The sequence below is a fragment of the Gobio gobio genome (assembly GCF_949357685.1).
Source record: "Gobio gobio genome assembly, chromosome: 24".
Classification (NCBI taxonomy): Eukaryota; Metazoa; Chordata; class Actinopteri; order Cypriniformes; family Gobionidae; genus Gobio; species Gobio gobio.
In genome coordinates, this window is record NC_137120.1 from 29,344,472 (window position 1) to 29,363,994 (window position 19,523).

Consider the following 19,523-nt stretch of genomic DNA (forward strand, 5'->3'; position numbering starts at 1 on the left):
TAAACAAAGTGTGGCAGATCATTTCTATCGCCAAAGGTGCTTACTCCTTGCTTATTTGAGGGAAACGTAGGAGAAAAAATGGCGCATACGTCAAGATAAGCTGTTATACTTTTTATTTTACGTTATTTGTATATTTGTTTCATAAACACCGCATCCATAGGGGCTGCCATTATTGTTTAGTATGTGTTCACGGGTTTGCCGTTCCAGTGCACTTTCACGGGTAGAAGGTTGGAAAAACACGGGTTACGGGTTGCCTGGAATGCGGCATAAGTGACGGCTTACATAACTTCAGAGTTCCTAATGGAGGTGCGAATACAACCAAGGAAATGGCCCTAGGGGAAAATTTGTTACTGGGGGCTAGTTTCTGTAACTGTGTTCCTATGCGAAAGCCCCTTATAAGTGTTTTCTACACAAGTTTAATAAGCTGGAATGGAATTTCGATTAAAAAATGTTTTGCTTCACAACTGTGTTATTTAAGGTTCTTAGACATTTGACATGAATATATATTTGATTTAATGTGAATAAAGTATTTGTCAAGTAGATGTAATGTCTTTTAACCATGGACAGTGTTATTTGTTGGTTTGGGAAAAACAGTGTGGCTTATCATTGAAACCGCTTAGTGCCTTGAGGTGACAGTGTTTATAAGTGAGACTGTGCCAGTCTTTACAGGTTGATAGTGTTTTCTTCCTAATCCAAAGGCTTCTTTTTTATTGTACATTATGTCGCTCAAGAAAGAAAATAGTAGACTGAAAATAATTTCGAAAATACTTGTGTTTATTAAGTTTAGCATTATATCGAGTTGGGAAATTTGTAATATATAATTAAAAATAATGAATATACCATGAATAACACTTCTAATAATGTTTATAAGGCAAGGTATGGGATTGAATTTGAATGTTGTGAAGAAATTTACTGAATTGCACTCAAATTAATTAGTCGATTGGTACAGCACAAATTTTGCAAGTAATTTTGATAACTAATTGGGTGCATTCTGGGAAATAAAGTGCTCTTCCAACAGTCCATAAAATGAATGTATTATATATAATGAAGTTAATTTGCATTATCATTTGTTATTGGCACATTATCTAAAAAGCATAGAAGATATTTAGTTTATTTCTGTTTAGCCATGAATATTATTTCATGTTTCATTTCATCTGTCATTTTCATATTTATTTTCCTTTCCATTTTCAGCACTGATTTACAATATCCAGCTATTGATCAACTCTTTTGTATCTTAAAATCATATTTAACATTTTTAACTACTCTGTAATCCTTTCCATGTGTTTTTTAACTAGCAATATGTCACGCTCAGTAGTTTGTAGTGTTGCCACGTGTTCATCTGTCTGTTGATCTTCATGTTAGTGTTCATGACCAGCTTGTGTACACTGTGTCTCTCACATTCTGTCTTTAGATGACTGTCTTTAAATAAAGCATTTCTGTCCATCCCATCCATCATCAATCTGTTGTTTGTCCTTTGTCGGTTTTGTTTAGCTGTCTCTCTTCTGTCATTTACACATCCAGAGACTCTGCCAGTGGCACATCATGCGGGTTTTGAAGAATGTTGCCATGGATTTTGATAGACAGAGCCACTGAACTAGGGGCGGCAGACACATCAAAGCCATAGCGGCACTGTTAAACCTATGGCAGGTGTGTTGAGTCAGCAATTTGTGTGTAATCCTGACACCATTGGATGTTGAGACCAGGCAAAAAGTGTGTGCTGTGCAAGTTTGAAACCAGTTGAAGTTTTTTCCCAGATGCAACTTACAGTATATCAATTGTTGTGACAGCTTTACTGAGTTAAGCGTACAATTGGATACATTTGGTGAGGGCAGGGGATCACAACAGTTTGGTTTACAATTCCTCTACGGGGAGTTAGATGCTACTTAATTGACCTATCGGTAAGCCCCTCCCCTTGAACGCAGATGAGTCAATTGCAGTTTAGAATCAGTTGTACGGGTATCTTTAGGTTTCAGCGCCACAGAGAAACAAGGTCAAAAGCTCTCAGCGGTTTGATGGTGTTTATGCTACAAAAATGGTAAACCGGTGTGCCTGGGGTACTTTAACACTGATTCCAGGTATCCTGAGAGGATGGGCAATGGAATTTATTTTATTCACATGGTGCATTAATCCAATGATGTGGGCGCAGTAACCTGGTTCCCTAAGGATTCAACCCCAATCCCAATGAAGACATACGTTAAGTTACAATTAAAGTTAGAGAGTCCATGCTAATGTACAAACCTAAATAGCTAACTGGTACAGTGTAGGTCAAAAACACATAAAAGAAGGTCTACATTTCAGTGCCTCTCCAAATTAATTTAATCTTACCCTGCGGTAGGGTAGAGTTGGGGGAAATGCCCCCTACTGTTTTTCCCAAAATAACCACTAGACCAAATCAAGATAAGTTTTTGTTGTTGCCATGGACTACTTTGACCAGAGTGATGTAGAAGTTTTCACTGCAAAGTTTACACTGGTGACTTACCTAGAGAAAACGGATTTCACGTTAAGTGAAATAATTTTTAACAGTAAGAAAAAGTGTTTTAAAGCTTGCTGTTTTGTAGAACATCACAGTTTTATATGATATGAGAAGAGCAAGGCCTGTAGTTAGTGAGCATGTGTTATTTAAGAGAAAAATATATATATATTTTCAGAATGACATAACTTTTTTTTCAAACATAGTCAGTGGGGTAAAACCATAGACTGTAAAAAAAATATGGACGTAGTGTCTGGGATGTCCCCCATAGGATTCTGATGAGCAGTTTTGAAGCGTAAAGTAGGGACGAGCTGGCGGTCACCATCTTGGCAGCGCGACATCGCACGTCACTCCCGGATAACAGAAAATAGGCAAAAGGGCGGGACGTGGGCGGAGCTGAAGTGACGCGATGACTAACAGACAGCAGATAAATGGCTATCAACCTGTCAATCGAAGTAACCACGCCCTTAATTATGCAGAACTTTAAGGCTTTATATCATGTAAATTAATGAGTTACAAAAAATTCACCCCCCTCACAGTTGTCGTGACGGGCAAAATTAGCCGTATAGACCAAAACCACAATTTGTACAAGGCTGTAAACATGTTTTATTCTGCTTTAAAGTTGGCCATTTTAACATGGGGCTCAATGAGATTCTGTTCCCTTCTGGAGCCTGTCTCTAGCGGCCAGTCGAGGAATTGTCGTTTATGTCACTTCCGTATTGGCTTCAAGAGAAACTGCGGGAGGTTGCCGCTTGGGTAAAACGCCCCCAGCCACTTGGGGTAAAAAAACCCCAGGGAGCATCGCTTCCCACTATCATAATTACTGTAGTTACCATGTTCTGAACACCACATTTTTTGTTTTTCCATCAAATGTAATCTAACTAGGCGTTTGAATAAAAATATTTGGACTCTATATTTAAAAATTACCTCAGATTAGCATCAGATAGCGAGTTAGCCAGCCAGTTAGCATCAGATAACAATCATTTTCAAAAAGGTTGATTTTCAAAACGGTTAATTAATAATATTCATATTTATCTACTGTTATTTTGACTTGTTTTTTATTTTATTTTAAGCTAAAACATGCTTGTACTCGGATTCTGCTGTAAACTTACAAAGCAAATTGCTTTGTCAGAGGTACAAATAACATTTTTGTTAAAAATCGAATAACATAAAAACTCTGGACATTTTTCATATTTGGTTTATAATTTATGTCATTGTCACTGAAAACTTAGACACATTTAACTTTTGTTTCACAGAAAATATTGCACAGTCCTGAAGGGGGGCGTTTTCCCCCATACCCTACATCAGGGGTGTCCAGCCCTGGTCCTGGAGACCCATAGATAAACATAATAAAGGCTAGATGTCTCGTCCGCGCTGCTGGCCAATGGAGGTCGACGTCCGCACTGGTGGCCATCTTGTCATAGTCAGCTCGCTCACTCGTAACATTGTGTTTTAATGGTGCATGTACTTTTTAAATAACCATAACTTGCTCAATTTTCTAACAATTTTCAAACTGTTTGGTTTGTTATAAACATCAGAGATGTAGTTATGACACTGCATACTTATGAATAATTATTCATAATTTGTTCAAGTATCCAGAATTATAGCCACGTTAATAACGTTTCTAAGAAACCAAACCATTTGTAAATCCGTCAAGGTTTCAGCTAACGTTAGATAAGAGTATTTGTGTTCGTGCAGATCACTCACCTTACATCAGGTACCACAGAGCCAGTGAGAAAGCTTGCCTGTGACAAGATGGCCGCCGGTGATGAAGTTAGAGACTCCGCCATAAGACATCTAGCCTTTATTATGTATATCAATGGAGCTACCACCCTGCAGATTTTAGCTCCAACCTGAATCAAACACACCTGAACCAGCTAATCATGGTGTTCAGGGTGCTAGATAATTACAGACAGGTGTGTTGGAGCAGGGTTGGAACTGAAATCTGCAGGACGGTAGCTCTCCAGGAGCAGGATTGGACACCCCTGCGGCCTACATGAACAGTGTTGATCCTGGATGTTGTCATCTGCGATCGTGACGACCGTAACATGAGGCTACTCCCATAGCATTGTGATCTGCTTCCAAATTAATCTTGTTACCCACCATATTTATTTTAAAATCTTTTATATATCCCTCATGTGTCCAAAATGTATCAAAAACATCTTGGGACAAAGTTGACCGCTGTCATTGTAAGACAGTTAGCAACTCTGTTTGTTTGTCCGAGGTAGCAACAGTAACTAAGGAGGCGGGGCTTACCGATAGGTCAGTTGAGTTCTTTAACCTCTTGGCTACATCCACACTCATAGGCCCTGTTTGCACCTATAGTATTAAGATGCATTTTGGTCAATCGGATCACAAGTGAATGACGCTAAATACAGGTGTAAACTGGGTTTAAAACGTTTTGAGCTTGTCCACTTTCAACCACTTTCTGAGGTAGGCTAGTTGAAAACGCAGTTGACCGGATTGCTTTCGTAGTGTAAACACTCATTTGATCGAATGCGTTCGAGCAACCAAAAAGACTACGCCTACTCTCCACCAACTGACCTAATGCGTAAACATTATGGGAAGCGCGCTAGCCAGACGGGATTTAAACGTTGTCTACTGAAGACCCAAATTTAGTTTGAAGATGGAAAACGCACCATATTCTCTCACCATTCCTGATTACTAACACACACTCACGGCGTTCGTCTTCCGGCTGTCAGAGAAGAAACGAAAGCTGTTTTTCTGTCATTTCCAGTCATGTTCATATGTAAATGCGTCAGCTTATTTCGTTCATTAGACCGAAAGATCTGAAAAAGCCCATACATTTACCCGCTTATAGACCCTCCCCACGAAGAAATCAGGACAGAAGTGGTTAAAAGTGGACAAAAGAGATTCAAACAGCATTCACCAGGTGTAAACAGGAATGTCTCCCTCGTTTTGTGATCTGATCGACCTAAATGCACCGATCTTAATACCAGATGTAAACACTGAACAGTTTTACAAAAAAATATTTATTTTATTATTTTATTTAAACTGCATATTAAGTTATTCAGTATTCAACTCATATAATCTCATCTATGATGAAGTTTTAATTGGTAAATTGTAATCAATTTTGATATTTTGTGGGGCATAAAGTTAAATATGTCAACTATTTCATAAAGTTAAATAAGTCATAAAAAGATTGTAATGAAGTAAAAAGTCTTAAACAGTCTTAGAAAAAACTTTATAAAGTAGTATCTTGTTATGTAAATGGTATAACCATTTAACCATAAGATTAAAGAAATAATGATATTTGACAAATACATGCTGTAATATGTAATACTGAAAACATATTCAATATGAAATAATACTCTCAACATCTCAACGTTTTTTTAAATACATTACAGATATAAAAAATTGGCACATGCATTTTAAATGAGATTTTTAAAATAGTTTTCTAGGCAAATATTTAAAATGAACAAATTATATTTATGTGATGAAATGATATCACAAAGCTTAAGGTTACTGTGACTGAAACCAGAAAAGCATGGATATTTGAATCCCCTCAACATGTCCTTATTTTTAACTTGTGAGCAAAATGCTAATGCGCAGGTTAAAGATAGCCACGTTCCACTATTAGCTAATCCCATCAAACAGAAGAGATGCTGGTGAGAGGATCTTATCTCAGGCTAAGACATGTCACTGTGCCGCTCTCTGAGCTTTGGTGTTTTCTTTAAGACCCCATTAAATCAAAATGAGACATTCGGGACTAAGTTTCAAAGCCATCTATGATAGCGTACGCATAGAAGTTGAAGGGATAGTTCACCCTGAAATGAAAATAAAGCCATCTTTTACTCACCCTGCTGTTGTTCCAATGCCCTATGTCCTACTATCTTTCTCGGACCTCAAAAGCAGATTTTTTTTTTAATCGTTTTGCGCGCGCTCCTCCATATAATGGCAGTGAATAGCGAGCGACTTAAAACATTACAAAAATGATATCAGCAATGATACAGTAAGACGCGTGCCATATATGGCAAGTATTCAGGAGGCATAACGTTACTATAAGGTTATGCGAGAAAGAAACATTACTCAGTCAAAATACTGAGCTCAGCCGTTAGTTACACTGTGCGCATTCCTGTGAATGCGTGCGAGCCTCTTCAGCAGCCATACTGTTGTCATGGCACCCAGGATAAGCACACACACACACACACACACACGCACCATTTTGAGAAATCAATCAGGCTCAATAGAAACAAACGCAATCCTCGTCTTATGATAATAAGAAATAATACTAATAATAGGTCAATCTGCTGAAGTGAATGTTGTGTACCGGTTGTCATGACAACATTGCGTGACTGGCTGCTGGCTTGGACTCACAGGAACGCATGAGTAATGGCCGAGCTCAGTATTTTGACTGAATAATAAGGTTTCTTTCTCGCAAAACCTTATAGTATGCCTCCTTAACACTTTCCATATATGGCGCGCGTCTTACTGTGTCATTGCGTGACACTTTTGTATCATTTTTGTAATGTTTTAGCCCTGGTCTCAATTCACTGCCATTATATGAAGGAGTGCGCGCAAGACTATTTAAAAAAAAAATCTGCTTTTGAGGTCCGAAAAAGATAGAAGGACATTGGAACAACAGCAGGGTGAGTAAAATATGGCTTTATTTTCATTTCAGGGTGAACTATCCCTTTAACAAAACCCCTTTAAAAAGTCAGACGCATTTTAAAATTTACAGTCTCTCTCTCCTAGGAAAGGGACTTTTTGACCAGTCACACAAATTTCTCTTTCGGATATTATCTATTTATAGCTCATCGTAATCAGAGCAGTATGTGTCGGGCAAGTTTATATTATTGGCAAGAATTATATTTTGTATATTGTTACAAAATCAATTGGCGCGTAGACATCTGTGCAGGTATATGAATTAGTGAATCAGTTTATTGAACAGGGAGCGAACCGATTCACTAAAATGAATCAATGATTCTCTCAAAGTTTACACGACACCGTTTTCAACTAAAAAACAGGATTTTTTTTAATGCACTTTGGTCGTTCATTTACACAATGGCATTGTAAACACAAACTTTTAAAAACGGGATTCAAAGTGCAAATTTTTGAAAACATGTAAACGGCAAAAATGTGAATTTGTGACGTCATGCGTATGCGTATTATGTGTTCAGTCACGTAGTGTTTCTTTACAAAGTGACATTGCCATCTACTGACCTGGCATGAAAAATACAGCGTTTTTAGTCGCTTTCGAGGATACGTGTGAATGGGGGACATTTTGACAACGTTGTCGAAAAAAACACAGGAAAAACGTTTCCGTTTTTTGTACATAGTTGTTGTGTCATGTTTAATTCAATGTTTGAATTCAATGTTTGACGTCACTACTCCCTAACATGGCTATATACAAAATAATAAATAGTAAAATATGTCCACATCAACTTCTTGTTTGAATACGAAATATGTCAGTTGTATCTGATGGTGTCGTCCTATCAGGGGTTAGCAATTATATTAGCCACAACTTTGGATTGCAGTATAACTTTATGTAGGTTAACATCCCGTTATTCTGAATAATTTTTTTTTAAAATCACACAGTTTTATTACAATGTAATATATTTTTAAATAGAAGCTTAAAATAGATCATTAATGTGGGGGGAATGCGACAGGGATGCAAGCACAGTTCTTGAGGGCTAGTGTTTTTGACTGCTGAAGCATAAAAGTGTCTCAGTGTGAGGAATCGGTGGGTCTGTGGTTCTGTTCCACGTCTGCAGAGAAAGTTTGTGTCTTCAGAGTGACAGAATAGTGCTTGGCCAGCAGAAAGGCGCAGCGCCGTTCTGTGTGAAATGCAACTCAGCAGAGCATCGCTGCAGGTCTGAGAAACGAGGGGGGAAATATATCGGGAGAAGCTTATCGCAGTGACAGGGTCGTTTGTCTGCTGGAAAGTCTGGCTGTCTCTCTCCTTCTCGCTTTCTCTCACACACATAAAACATCGCCTTCAGAGCAGGTGATGAGCTCAGCTCAGAGTTTCTGTGGCCATGAGCTCCTTGCCTGTCTCTGCTCCTTCAACAGATGGAGCCGGTGTGGGAAGGGCTGGGTTGGATAATCTAATTTTGGTCCTGAAGATCAGACCATCTACTCTAGAGTATGTGTGAGAAGTAGCATTTGGTGGTGTATATTGATTCTTGGAACTACTATATTTTTTATATATAATATAGCCTAGTAGGTCGATATGTGCGACATACTAAAATAGAATAAAATAATAAATGTGTCACTAAATTGACAAGTTTCGGTGTCAGTCTGTGGGATTCTTTCCACAGGTTGTTATGCCAGTAGGTGGCGACAAGTGACTGTGTTTTTGTTTGGATTAATGAATCGTTCGATTTGTTCAAAGCACTGATTCGACAAAACAGACTCTCTGCCTGAGTGAGTTATTGAATCATTCAGTCCAAAGATTTGTTCAAAAACACTAGTTTGCACAAGAACATCAAAGTGCCGTGAGAGCAATTCGAGTAGAAGACGGCTCCGTATGCTTTCGAATCGCTCTCATGGTACTTTGATGGCATACACGATAGGTCTGCCCAATGGCGCTTCAAATCAAACACACTTAGGCTAAGTCTGAAAGCTTAAAAATGTTGCCTTCGGAGGATGCATTCCAAGGTAGGATGGCATCAAGGCACGTCCAAAGTTAGCTTCACTTCCTGTCTCCTGGGATACCTTCATCTGATCGATTTTTGAAGGCAGCATAGACTCTCAGAAAAAAAGGTACAGTGGAGGTACAGTTTTGTTCCTTGGGGAACAAAACACATAACTGTACCTTTTAAAGGTGCACAATTGGTCCTTAGGGTACAATTACACCATTGTTTTCTTCTACTTAGACTTAAAGCAGGGGTAGGCAAGTTCGGTCCCAGTGAGTCGCTGTCCTGCAGAGTTTGGCTCCATCCCTGAAAGACATCTAGAAGCTCTAATGGAGAATTAACAGAGATTTAGATGTTGTATTGAAAATGTTTGGTCACCATTATGGTGATCGGTGTTTCATTTAGTTGGCCAGTTTGACTCTTGGCTTTTTATGTGAGTTTGTGGTTTTTGATTCATAATCTGTTCAGATCAAAAGAAGCCATAAACAAAACAAAAAGATGTTTGACTAAACTCATCACTGACTAAAAATATTAATAAATAAAATTCACCAACAATATTTTCTTGGCACAGATCAGACATTCAGAATTTAGATTTTTAAATACATTCTAGGGGAAAAAAAGTTGAGACGCACACAGATATCAAGAATCTCAACAATGGCGACATACTTAATGCTGCAATGCATGCTGGGAGCCATGAGTTTTATACTGTGGTGGCTTAGAGCTAAACTCTGCACTGCAGGACATCAGCTCTCTAGGACCGAACTTGCCTACCCCTGATTTAGAGGTACAAAAATGTACCCTTAAGGGTACCACCCCAGTGACGGCCACTTGTACCTTAAAAGGTAGAATTTTGTACTTTTTTTTTGGAGAGTGTAGATGTATCATTTGCTGCCTTTGATATCCCACAATCCTGTGAGGAACAGGTTATGTTCAAAGAGTGAGTTGCTATGGTTACTTGCACCATGAAAGTGACCTCCGTTTTTGGAACTGAAAGCTGAGGTTATCCGCTTGCTTACCCTTAAACATACCCAGGTATGTCACATAACCTGCTTTCTGGAATACCCCCCTGACGTATTCATATTCAGGAACAAAACAAATGAGATAGTCATTGAATCATTCATTCAACCGATTCATTTAAATCACTGGCGTATTCAAGAACAAAACAAATGAGTGAGTCACTGAATCATTCATTCAACTGATTTATTTAAATCACTGACATATTCAGGAACAAAACAAATGATTGTCATTGAATCATTCATTCAACGATTAATTTAAATCACTGACAAATTAGTGTGTCATTGAATCATTCATTCAACCGATTCATTTAAATCACTGACAAATGAGTGAGTCATCGAATCATTCATTCAACCAATTCATTTAAATCATTGACAAATGAGTGAGTCATTGAATCATTCATTCAACTGATTTATTTAAATTATTGACATATTCAGGAACAAAATAAATGAGTGTCACTGAGTCATTCATTCAACCGATTTGTTCAAAAATACGGATTCATCACCGAGTGTAGTTTTAGATTGCAAAACAAAAAATAGACTTTAAATGTAATCTTATTCTAACTTTATTGGCCTACTCAATGAACTCTTGTATAAAAGGCGGCATGGTTTGTGCAAAGACTTAATTATCGTGTCAGGTTTGACTGTGGTGAAAATGTCAAGAGAGGTGGCAGATGGAAGGGGTAAGATGGGACACTGGGAGTAGACATCTGAAACAAGCATGCCAGCTTACGTAGACTGAGCCAAGATGATCTCAAAGTGTGTGTGGTGATTCTTAGTATTCACCAACATCTTAATGTAGATTATACAGTTTTATTAGGTTGTTAAGCATTGAATTAAAATAGCAAAGAGCATATTAATCTACATTTGACTGACTACCCATCACTAACCCCGTCCTGTTTTATTTTCTCTAGCTGAATGCAGAAAGCGTGACGTCTGACCTGTTTCTGTCCATCAGCCTGGTGTCCGTGATTCTGTTGTTGGTTCTTTTCGGCGTTGCCACAGCTTTGGTCATGACGGTGAACCGACGGGCCACACGAGGCACCTACAGCCCCAGTCGTCAGGAGAAGGAAGGCTCACGTGTGGAGATGTGGAACATTGTGCAACCTCCACCAATGGAGAGACTCATCTGAGCCAAACGACCAATGATCAGCCTTGTTCGTGGCTTGTTGGCTTTACAAGATGAAGAAAAAGGCCTTTTTATTATTTGATCATGTGGCAGCTCTCATCAGCTAGATATCAGTCTTACAAATGAGCATTTTTGATTGGACAATCTTCCACATAATGGATGTTTAATTTATATTTTGTGATGAACACCTATCTTTGGTATTTACCTCTGAAAAGCTTTAGGATTCATTGATTGGTGAATTGTGAAGTGTTTATAGTAATAGTAACTTGAACATCCAATGCTGCTCAACAATCACAGCTAGTTAGAACATATTTAATAAAGTTCGGACCAATGCGATTTCATGGAAGAAACGGCTTCGTTTTTGCATCGCACCTGGTCAGGACGTTTCAAGGTTTTTGTGTGTCCGTGCTGCCAGCATTTGACATTTGTGAGAAGAAAAAAACCCCTAAAGGCTTGTTCACACAAAGGACAGTAACTATAGCAATAAAGATATTGTCCTAAACATAAAAGAATAGCAGAGTCCACACAACAACTATAACAATATTGTTGGAATCAAGTTTTTTTCCATAGACTGTAAAAAAAATATGGGCGTAGTGTCCATGACGTCACCCATTGGATTCTGAAGAGCAGTTCTGAAGCGTAAAGTAGGGACAAGCTGGCCGTCGCCATCATGGCAGCGGATAACAGAAAATGGGCGGGACGTGGGCGGAGCTGAGGTGACGCGATAACTAACAGACAGCAGATAAATGACTATCCACCTGTCACTCAAAGTGGCCACGCCCTTAAGTATGCAGAACTTTAAGGCTTTATATAATGTAAACGAATGAGTTATAAAAAAAGGGCAAAATTAGCCGTATAGATCAAAACTACAATTTGTAGTTGTAATGTAATGTAAACAGGATGTAAATGTTTGTTTTTTCTGCTGTAAAATTGGGCATTTTAACATTTTAACATTTTAAGTCGAGGTATTGCAGTTTAAGTCACTTCCGTATTGGCTTCAAAAGAAACTTGGGGAGGTGGCCGCCATATATATACATAATAAAGGCTATATGTATTACAGTGGAGTCTCTAACGTCATCACCGGCGGCCATCTCGTCACAGGCAAGCTTTCTCACTGGCTCTGTGGTACCTGATGTAAGGTGAGTGATCTGCACGAACACAAATACTATTATCTCGCTGAAACCTTGACGGATTTACAAATGGTTTGGTTTCTTAGAAACGTTATTAACGTGGCTATAATTCTGGATACTTGAACAAATTATGAATAATTATTCATAAGTATGCAGTGTCATAACTTCATTTCTGACGTTTATAACAAACCAAATAGTTTGAAAATTGGTAGAAAATTAAGCAAGTTATGGTTATTTAAAAAGTACATGCACCATTAAAACACAATGTTACGAGTGAGCGAGCTGACTGTGACAAGATGGCCGCCAGGTGCGGACATCGACCTCCATTGGCCAGCAGCGCGGACGAGACATCTAGCCTTTATTATGTATATCTATGGTTGCTGCTTGGTTTTTTCCAGCTGATGAACGATAAAAACATTGACAGCCAATCAGAAACCATTCTGCTTGAAAGAGCTCGAGCCTTTAAAGTGACAGAACGTTATCGTTCATTGGTGGATGCTAATATAGTTATCGTTATGGTTAGCACGTGCAATATTTTGTTATTTTTTACACTGTTATTTATGTTATTTATGTATATATTTTACTGTGCGCATGCGTAGAAGGTGTATGCAAAAGTCTCAGGATTTTTTTTTTTTGTTGTTGTTGCAAATGTTATAACTTTAGAATTTGTCAAGTAAATTAGATTTTAATCAACATCAACATTTTATAAACTGATAGAAACACAAACATGGATTTGTAATAATTCGCTGCTCTTGTTCGGTAAAGAAAACCGCAAAGAAATTGTCGATATTAAAAGAACAGCATACATTTTTCTGGTCGCCTGCTTAATGTATTTTAAAAATGATCAATACTTTAATCTCTGATTTAGTGCACCTTGTTAGTCGCACTTGTAACAAATCCTTCCCTCACGCTAAAATTATACTCAAATTTGTCTTTGTCCAGAAAGCTAATTTTATTTAATATTGATCATATATTTTCAATGTTTTAATGCAATTTTAGGAGCTTTTTTATTTTTTTTTTATTTTATTTACCTTTAAATTACTAGATTTTATCAATAAATAAATAAATACTAATTTAAGCACATTCTTCAAATTCTTTCAAATTAAATTCAAAATAACTAACAATTTCATGCATAACACTTTTAATTCAGCTCACAATATCTTACATTGGTGTCTTTGCTGACCGTTTGTGAAAAAAAAAAAAAAAAAAAAAATTTTCATGACTCTTGCCACTAGATAGCATTATAGCTCTACACTCACCTAAAGGATTATTAGGAACACTGGTTCAATTTCTCATTAATGCAATTATCTAATCAACCAATCACATGGCAGTTGCTTGAATGCATTTAGGGGTGTGGTGCTGGTCAAGACAATCTCCTGAACTCCAAACTGAATGTCAGAATGGGAAAGAAAGGTGATTTAAGCAATTTTGAGCGTGGCATGGTTGTTGGTGCCAGACGGGCCGGTCTGAGTATTTCACAATCTGCTCAGTTACTGGCATTTTCACGCACAACCATTTCTAGGGTTTACAAAGAATGGTGTGAAAAGGGAAAAGCATCCAGTATGCGGCAGTCCTGTGGATGAAAATGCCTTGTTGATGCTAGAGGTCAGAGGAGAATGGGCCGACTGATTCAAACTGATAGAAGAGCAACTTTGACTGAAATAACCACTCGTTACAACCGAGGTATGCAGCAAAGCATTTGTGAAGCCACAACACGCACAACCTTGAAGCGGATGGGCTACAACAGCAGAAGACCCCACCGGGTACCACTCATCTCCACTACAAATAGGAAAAAGAGGCTACAATTTGCACAAGCTCACCAAAATTGGACAGTTGAAGACTGGAAAAATGTTGCCTGGTCTGATGAGTCTCGATTTCTGTTGAGACATTCAGATGGTAGAGTCAGAATTTGGCGTAAACAGAATGAGAACATGGATCCATCGTGCCTTGTTACCACTGTGCAGGCTGCTGGTGGTGGTGTAATGGTGTGGGGGATGTTTTCTTGGCACACTTTAGGCCCCTTAGTGCCAATTGGGCATCGTTTAAATGCCATGGCCTACCTGAGCATTGTTTCTGACAATGTCCATCCCTTTATGACCACCATGTACCCATCCTCTGATGGCTACTTCCAGCAGGATAATGCACCATGTCACAAAGCTCGAATCATTTCAAATTGGTTTCTTGAACATGACAATGAGTTCACTGTACTAAAATGGCCCCCACAGTCACCAGATCTCAACCCAATAGAGCATCTTTCATGGGATGTGATGGAACGGGAGCTTCGTGCCCTGGATGTGCATCCCACAAATCTCCATCAACTGCAAGATGCTATCCCATCAATATGGGCCAACATTTCTAAAGAATGCTTTCAGCACCTTGTTGAATCAATGCCACGTGGAATTAAGGCAGTTCTGAAGGCAAAAGGGGGTCAAACACAGTATTAGTATGGTGTTCCTAATAATCTTTTAGGTGAGTGTATATGGAACAAAAGAGCCGTTCCGCTGGGTCCTAAAGTCAGCTTCCCTTCAGTATGCATTCAGATACACATGTAGACATTATTTAATAAATAATATTTTGGTAGTTTTAACATTTTAGGTTTTTCTATGTGTACTGAAGCCTTCCTAGCATTCTATTAATTCCTAAGTGGGTCAAATTGACCTGCGAGGGAAGGATTTGTAACTATTTCAGCAACAAAGCTCCTCGAATCCAGTAAAAAAAATGTGTGCATTCGTGGTTCAAGTGCGACAAAAGTCCTGAGGTCTTCGAACACTCAAATTTTTAAATATATATATATATATATATATAAAAAAGAGTTTCGGGTCAAAATGACCCAAGGGAAGGATGAGGGTTACATTCAAAAGCCACAAACATAAATCACAAGTCAGGCGAGTTGTACGGACATATAATTTATTTCAGTTCACAGTGCATACAGTGGTACCAGCAGTTCCTGTAACAACACACCAGATTGAGCTAATTTGCACTTGAAATTGATATAACTGCACCGAGAGCATGCGGAAGAGTTCTGCCATCCAGCTTCATTCACTCCAAAGCACTTCAACCACCACAAATTAAACTGATCACATGGCGATTCCATATGTACGTACCAGGAAACATTCAAGAAAATAAAGCATGAATGGTGCGGCTACCATTATATTGAATAAAATCAGCTGTACAGACTTTTCGTGTAACAAAAACATGTTGCGTTGTGTCGAACATTCAAAAGCACAGTCTGAAGAGTCCAGTGATTCAGCTACAGCAGCTCATTACTCAATGTTAAGAGTTCAACAGCAAAACAGACGGGAAATGAAGACCGTCACAACAATACTACGAAGTAAAAAACATGTGAATGGTACCATGGTCATAAAACTCGACATCATATTTATTTATTGACTAAAAGAAGTACGCTCATGCATCTTAAAATAATTGCCAGCATTGCCCAAAAATACTACAGAACTTTACAACGAAAATGCACATCAATAACACAAGAGCATATGTAAACAGGAAAGAAAGAAAAAAAAAAGATTTTGGGTAGCATGTTCTTCAATTTATGTGCTTACTATCTAGTTTCAAGTAGTGTTTCATTTTAAACCGCTGGTGAACAGTAACTAGTTCAAATATATTGTAACCAAGTGAAATTGCAAAAAAGGTAATGTTTCTTATAAGGGCTTTTCACACTGTGCCTAACCCCAGGTTATAGTCTTTCTTAACCCTGCTTTTAACCCCGGGTTAAGGAACGTAAGTGGGGTTAGCACCGCCTTTTAAAACCTAATTTGCCCGGTGTGAAACGAGGCAGTGTTTGATGTTACAACTAGATGCTTAGCAACCGACAACCAATTGCGTGCCTCATATTCACGTGCTTTGGGCAACAGTGCGCGATGTACATAAATAGGCGTTTGATAGGAAAAATGTCAAACGGCGAAGGAAAACGCGACAATTGGAGCGAATAAGAGACTTACCTTTATAGTCATTAAGAAAAAAAAACTTGATATTACAGTCAGCAACGTGTAATATATGAACCGGCAATGGTAGAGCCAGCTAGGTCACGTGCTGCGTTTTTCCAGTCAGTGACACTTGCACCGCAAATATGCAAATAAAGACTTTAACCCAGGGTTTAGGAATTTACAGTGTGAAACGTCACCTTAATTATGAATTACCCAGGATTCACTGTTAACTTCGGGTAAATTTTGGTATTTCAAGATAACCCAGGACTCCGTGAAAAGCCCAAAAGATTACACACTTCAGCTTTAAAATAAACACTTGGTAGTTTCAATGCCGCAACACGACCAAATGTCAAATAATGGTAAATAACATTACAATTTATTTATTTTCTCTACTTTAATAACAAGAAAACAAATGTAAATTAGAACGGGTTAAATACCTTTACAAGGCAAAATTCTAGCTATTCTGAATTTTCAGTCATTACCAAAGACGGATATCAAGAAGTGATTCATAATACAGAGCACATGGACAACAATAAACCAAACCAAACCATACATGTTTTTTTGTTTTGTTTTTCAAATACACAGTATCAAAAGTAATGACGACACTTAAGATATTCAGTGAAAGCAAATGTAAGACTGATCACATGGCCATTCTGAGATACTTCGGCTGAGGTCCTGTGTGCTTGATTGGTATCGAACAGGCTGATGGTCTTTCTTGCATTAACCATATACCAATAAACAGGTTATTAGGCAACAAAAACGTTTTCTGACATTCTACTAAGTATTTCAGGTTTTGGTTCGTTCAAATACCAATATTTTAGAGCTAATAAAAATACTAAAGTACCTGTGATAAATATGAATATATATATATATATACGAGCCATCTACCTAGACAGCATCACGTGCAGCAAGGTGCGGTCACATTTACCATTGTTCAGCCTTTTTTTTTTTAGGGCGAAATCCAGTCCTTTCCACAGAAATCCACGCATATGGGAATTTCGCATGAGGGCGGAAAAAGTTTTGTTGAAACCTTAACACATTCACGATGGAGAATATGCTCACACACACACACGAAAGGGTTAAAGAATAATACTTAAAGGGATAGTTCACCCAAATATGAAAATTAGCCTATGATTTACTCACCATCAAGTCATCCTAGGTGTATATGACTTTCTTCTTTCAGACGAATGCAGTTATATTCAAAAGTCCTGGCATTTTAATGGCAGTGAATGGTTGTTCCAGTTTTGAAATCCATAAAAGTGCATCTATCCGTCATAAAAATAAATCATGGGATAATTAAAATTTTTGGGTTAACCAGATATGAAAGGGTTAAAAAGTAATACTTAAAGGGATAGTTCACCCAAAAATGAAAATTCTGTCATTTACTCACCCTCATGTTGTTCCAAACCTGTATACATTTCTTTGTTCTGATGTACACAATGGAAGATATTTGGAATAATGTTTGTAACCAAGCAGATCTCGCCCCCCATTGACTACCATAGTATTCTTTTTTCCTACTATGGTAGTCAATGGGGGGCTTGGATCTTGAAACATTCTTCCAAATATCTTCCATTGTGAACGTATACAGGTTTGGAACAACTTGAGGGTGAGTAAATAATGACAGAATTGTCATTTTTGGGTGAACTATCCCTTTAATAACACTCCAAGCATGCTTACACACATTCTGTTGTAGATATTTGAAATAAATGATGTGCATTCAAATCCTTAGTGCAAGTCCCCTCTTTATAACACCATTTACAGGTTTCCCATTAATCAGAAAGTTCCCCTATGCAGATTCAAGGTTCCATGTTGACCAATAAAAAAACTAAACTATCGCCAATAGACAATGGCCGCTTTTGCCCGCAAAATTTTGCTAATGTGACCGCACCTTTATAACCTCGCCAATAAAGAGTTGCCGTCTATGTAGAGTGTCAGGTATGAGATTCCATTTCTGAGTTAGAAGGAAGCTGCCTATATAGGACCAGCTACTCAAGCAGGTGAACTCGTTTAAGGCACAACCTTGTATTTAAATAGAGGATTGGGGGTTCATTTCTTTGCAGAAGTTCCCTTCAGTTGCAGATTGTTAAAAACAGTACACGTAAATGAGATCTTCCCATTTACAGGAAATACCTTTGAGCAATGTTAGCATAGAAAAGAATAGCTATTTTAAGGTGACGCTACTTGCATTTCATTTTCTTTTCTTTTTTTAAATGTATGTACCATCAGTTTTGACAGTTACATCAACTACATGTCCTGCATGTCATGTGGGTACTGAATAAAAATAGACATGGACTAATAGCCACAAAACTCAAATTTTGATGGGTCTTTAACCAGAAATAAACAAAAGGTAATACAAGTTGCTTGATAACTCTGATTAGGAGTTGCATAGTTCATCAGGACGTCCGAAGGATATATAGCGTTGAGCTAAACTGCTACGTTGAAAGCCTAGCTTGATTTGAGACAGGGGTCCTAAAACTTCGAATGCTTTTACGGCCAAATCTTTACCGCAGGAGGGGTGAGGCGAGCCATTAAAGTGTCAGACAGAATGGCACGTGTCCTAAATCATTCTGCTCAACGGCCTGAACAATTCATCAGCCACTAAAGAAACAAGTGCTGGGTCTAATGACCACTTCCAGTTTGGTGTAGCAGTACCGCTTTGAAGATGACGCTCACAGCCGATATAAATGAAATGAGGGAAACGGAGGACAAGCCAAATATTTCCGTAACTAAAATCGGTATAATTTCGCAAGCAGTTCTGTTGTTTTCTAACATTCATATGTCAAGCAAGATTCTCTTCGAACCCCAATGATAGTAGCTCACACCCTCCATCCGAATATGCATACTTCCCTACTATATAGTAGGTGAAAAACAAGTACACAAGACTAGCAGTATGTTCGAATTTATAGTATGGCCTACTTCCGGCGAGATTCTGAAGTGCGCATCTGATTTTACTATCCCATGAGGCCACGGGAGAGGATTTGTGAATGGCACTGAAGCGACGCAACTTGCAACGTAAGTCACATGACAACAATATGGCGGATGTGGAACGTTTGGATTTCATTCGTACCTCACTATTAGGGGTGTAACAAGCCTGCCGCACTCGTGTTAAAAACTGAAGCCAAAACATCTCGATCGCCCCCAGGTGATTGGTCCCAGTATAGCTCATAACCCCGCCCCTCTAAGTATTCGAGACAAACTAAACAATCACAAAACACTTCATATAATTTTTTTCCAAAGTTGG

General features: G+C 38.3%; 1 protein-coding gene across 1 annotated transcript in view; it reads left to right on the forward strand.

Annotated features, from left to right (window-relative positions):
• Positions 1-12,731, forward strand: part of crb1 (crumbs cell polarity complex component 1) — a gene marked incomplete at its 5' end in the record, with an annotated part of 28,652 nt that extends 15,921 nt beyond the window's left edge. The window contains one exon of the mRNA XM_079807488.1: positions 10,997-12,731. Within this exon, the coding sequence (XP_079663614.1) occupies positions 10,997-11,215 (219 nt within the window). The 3' untranslated portion in view covers positions 11,216-12,731. The remainder of the gene's footprint in view (positions 1-10,996) is intronic.
• Between the last annotated feature and the right edge of the window lie 6,792 nt (positions 12,732-19,523).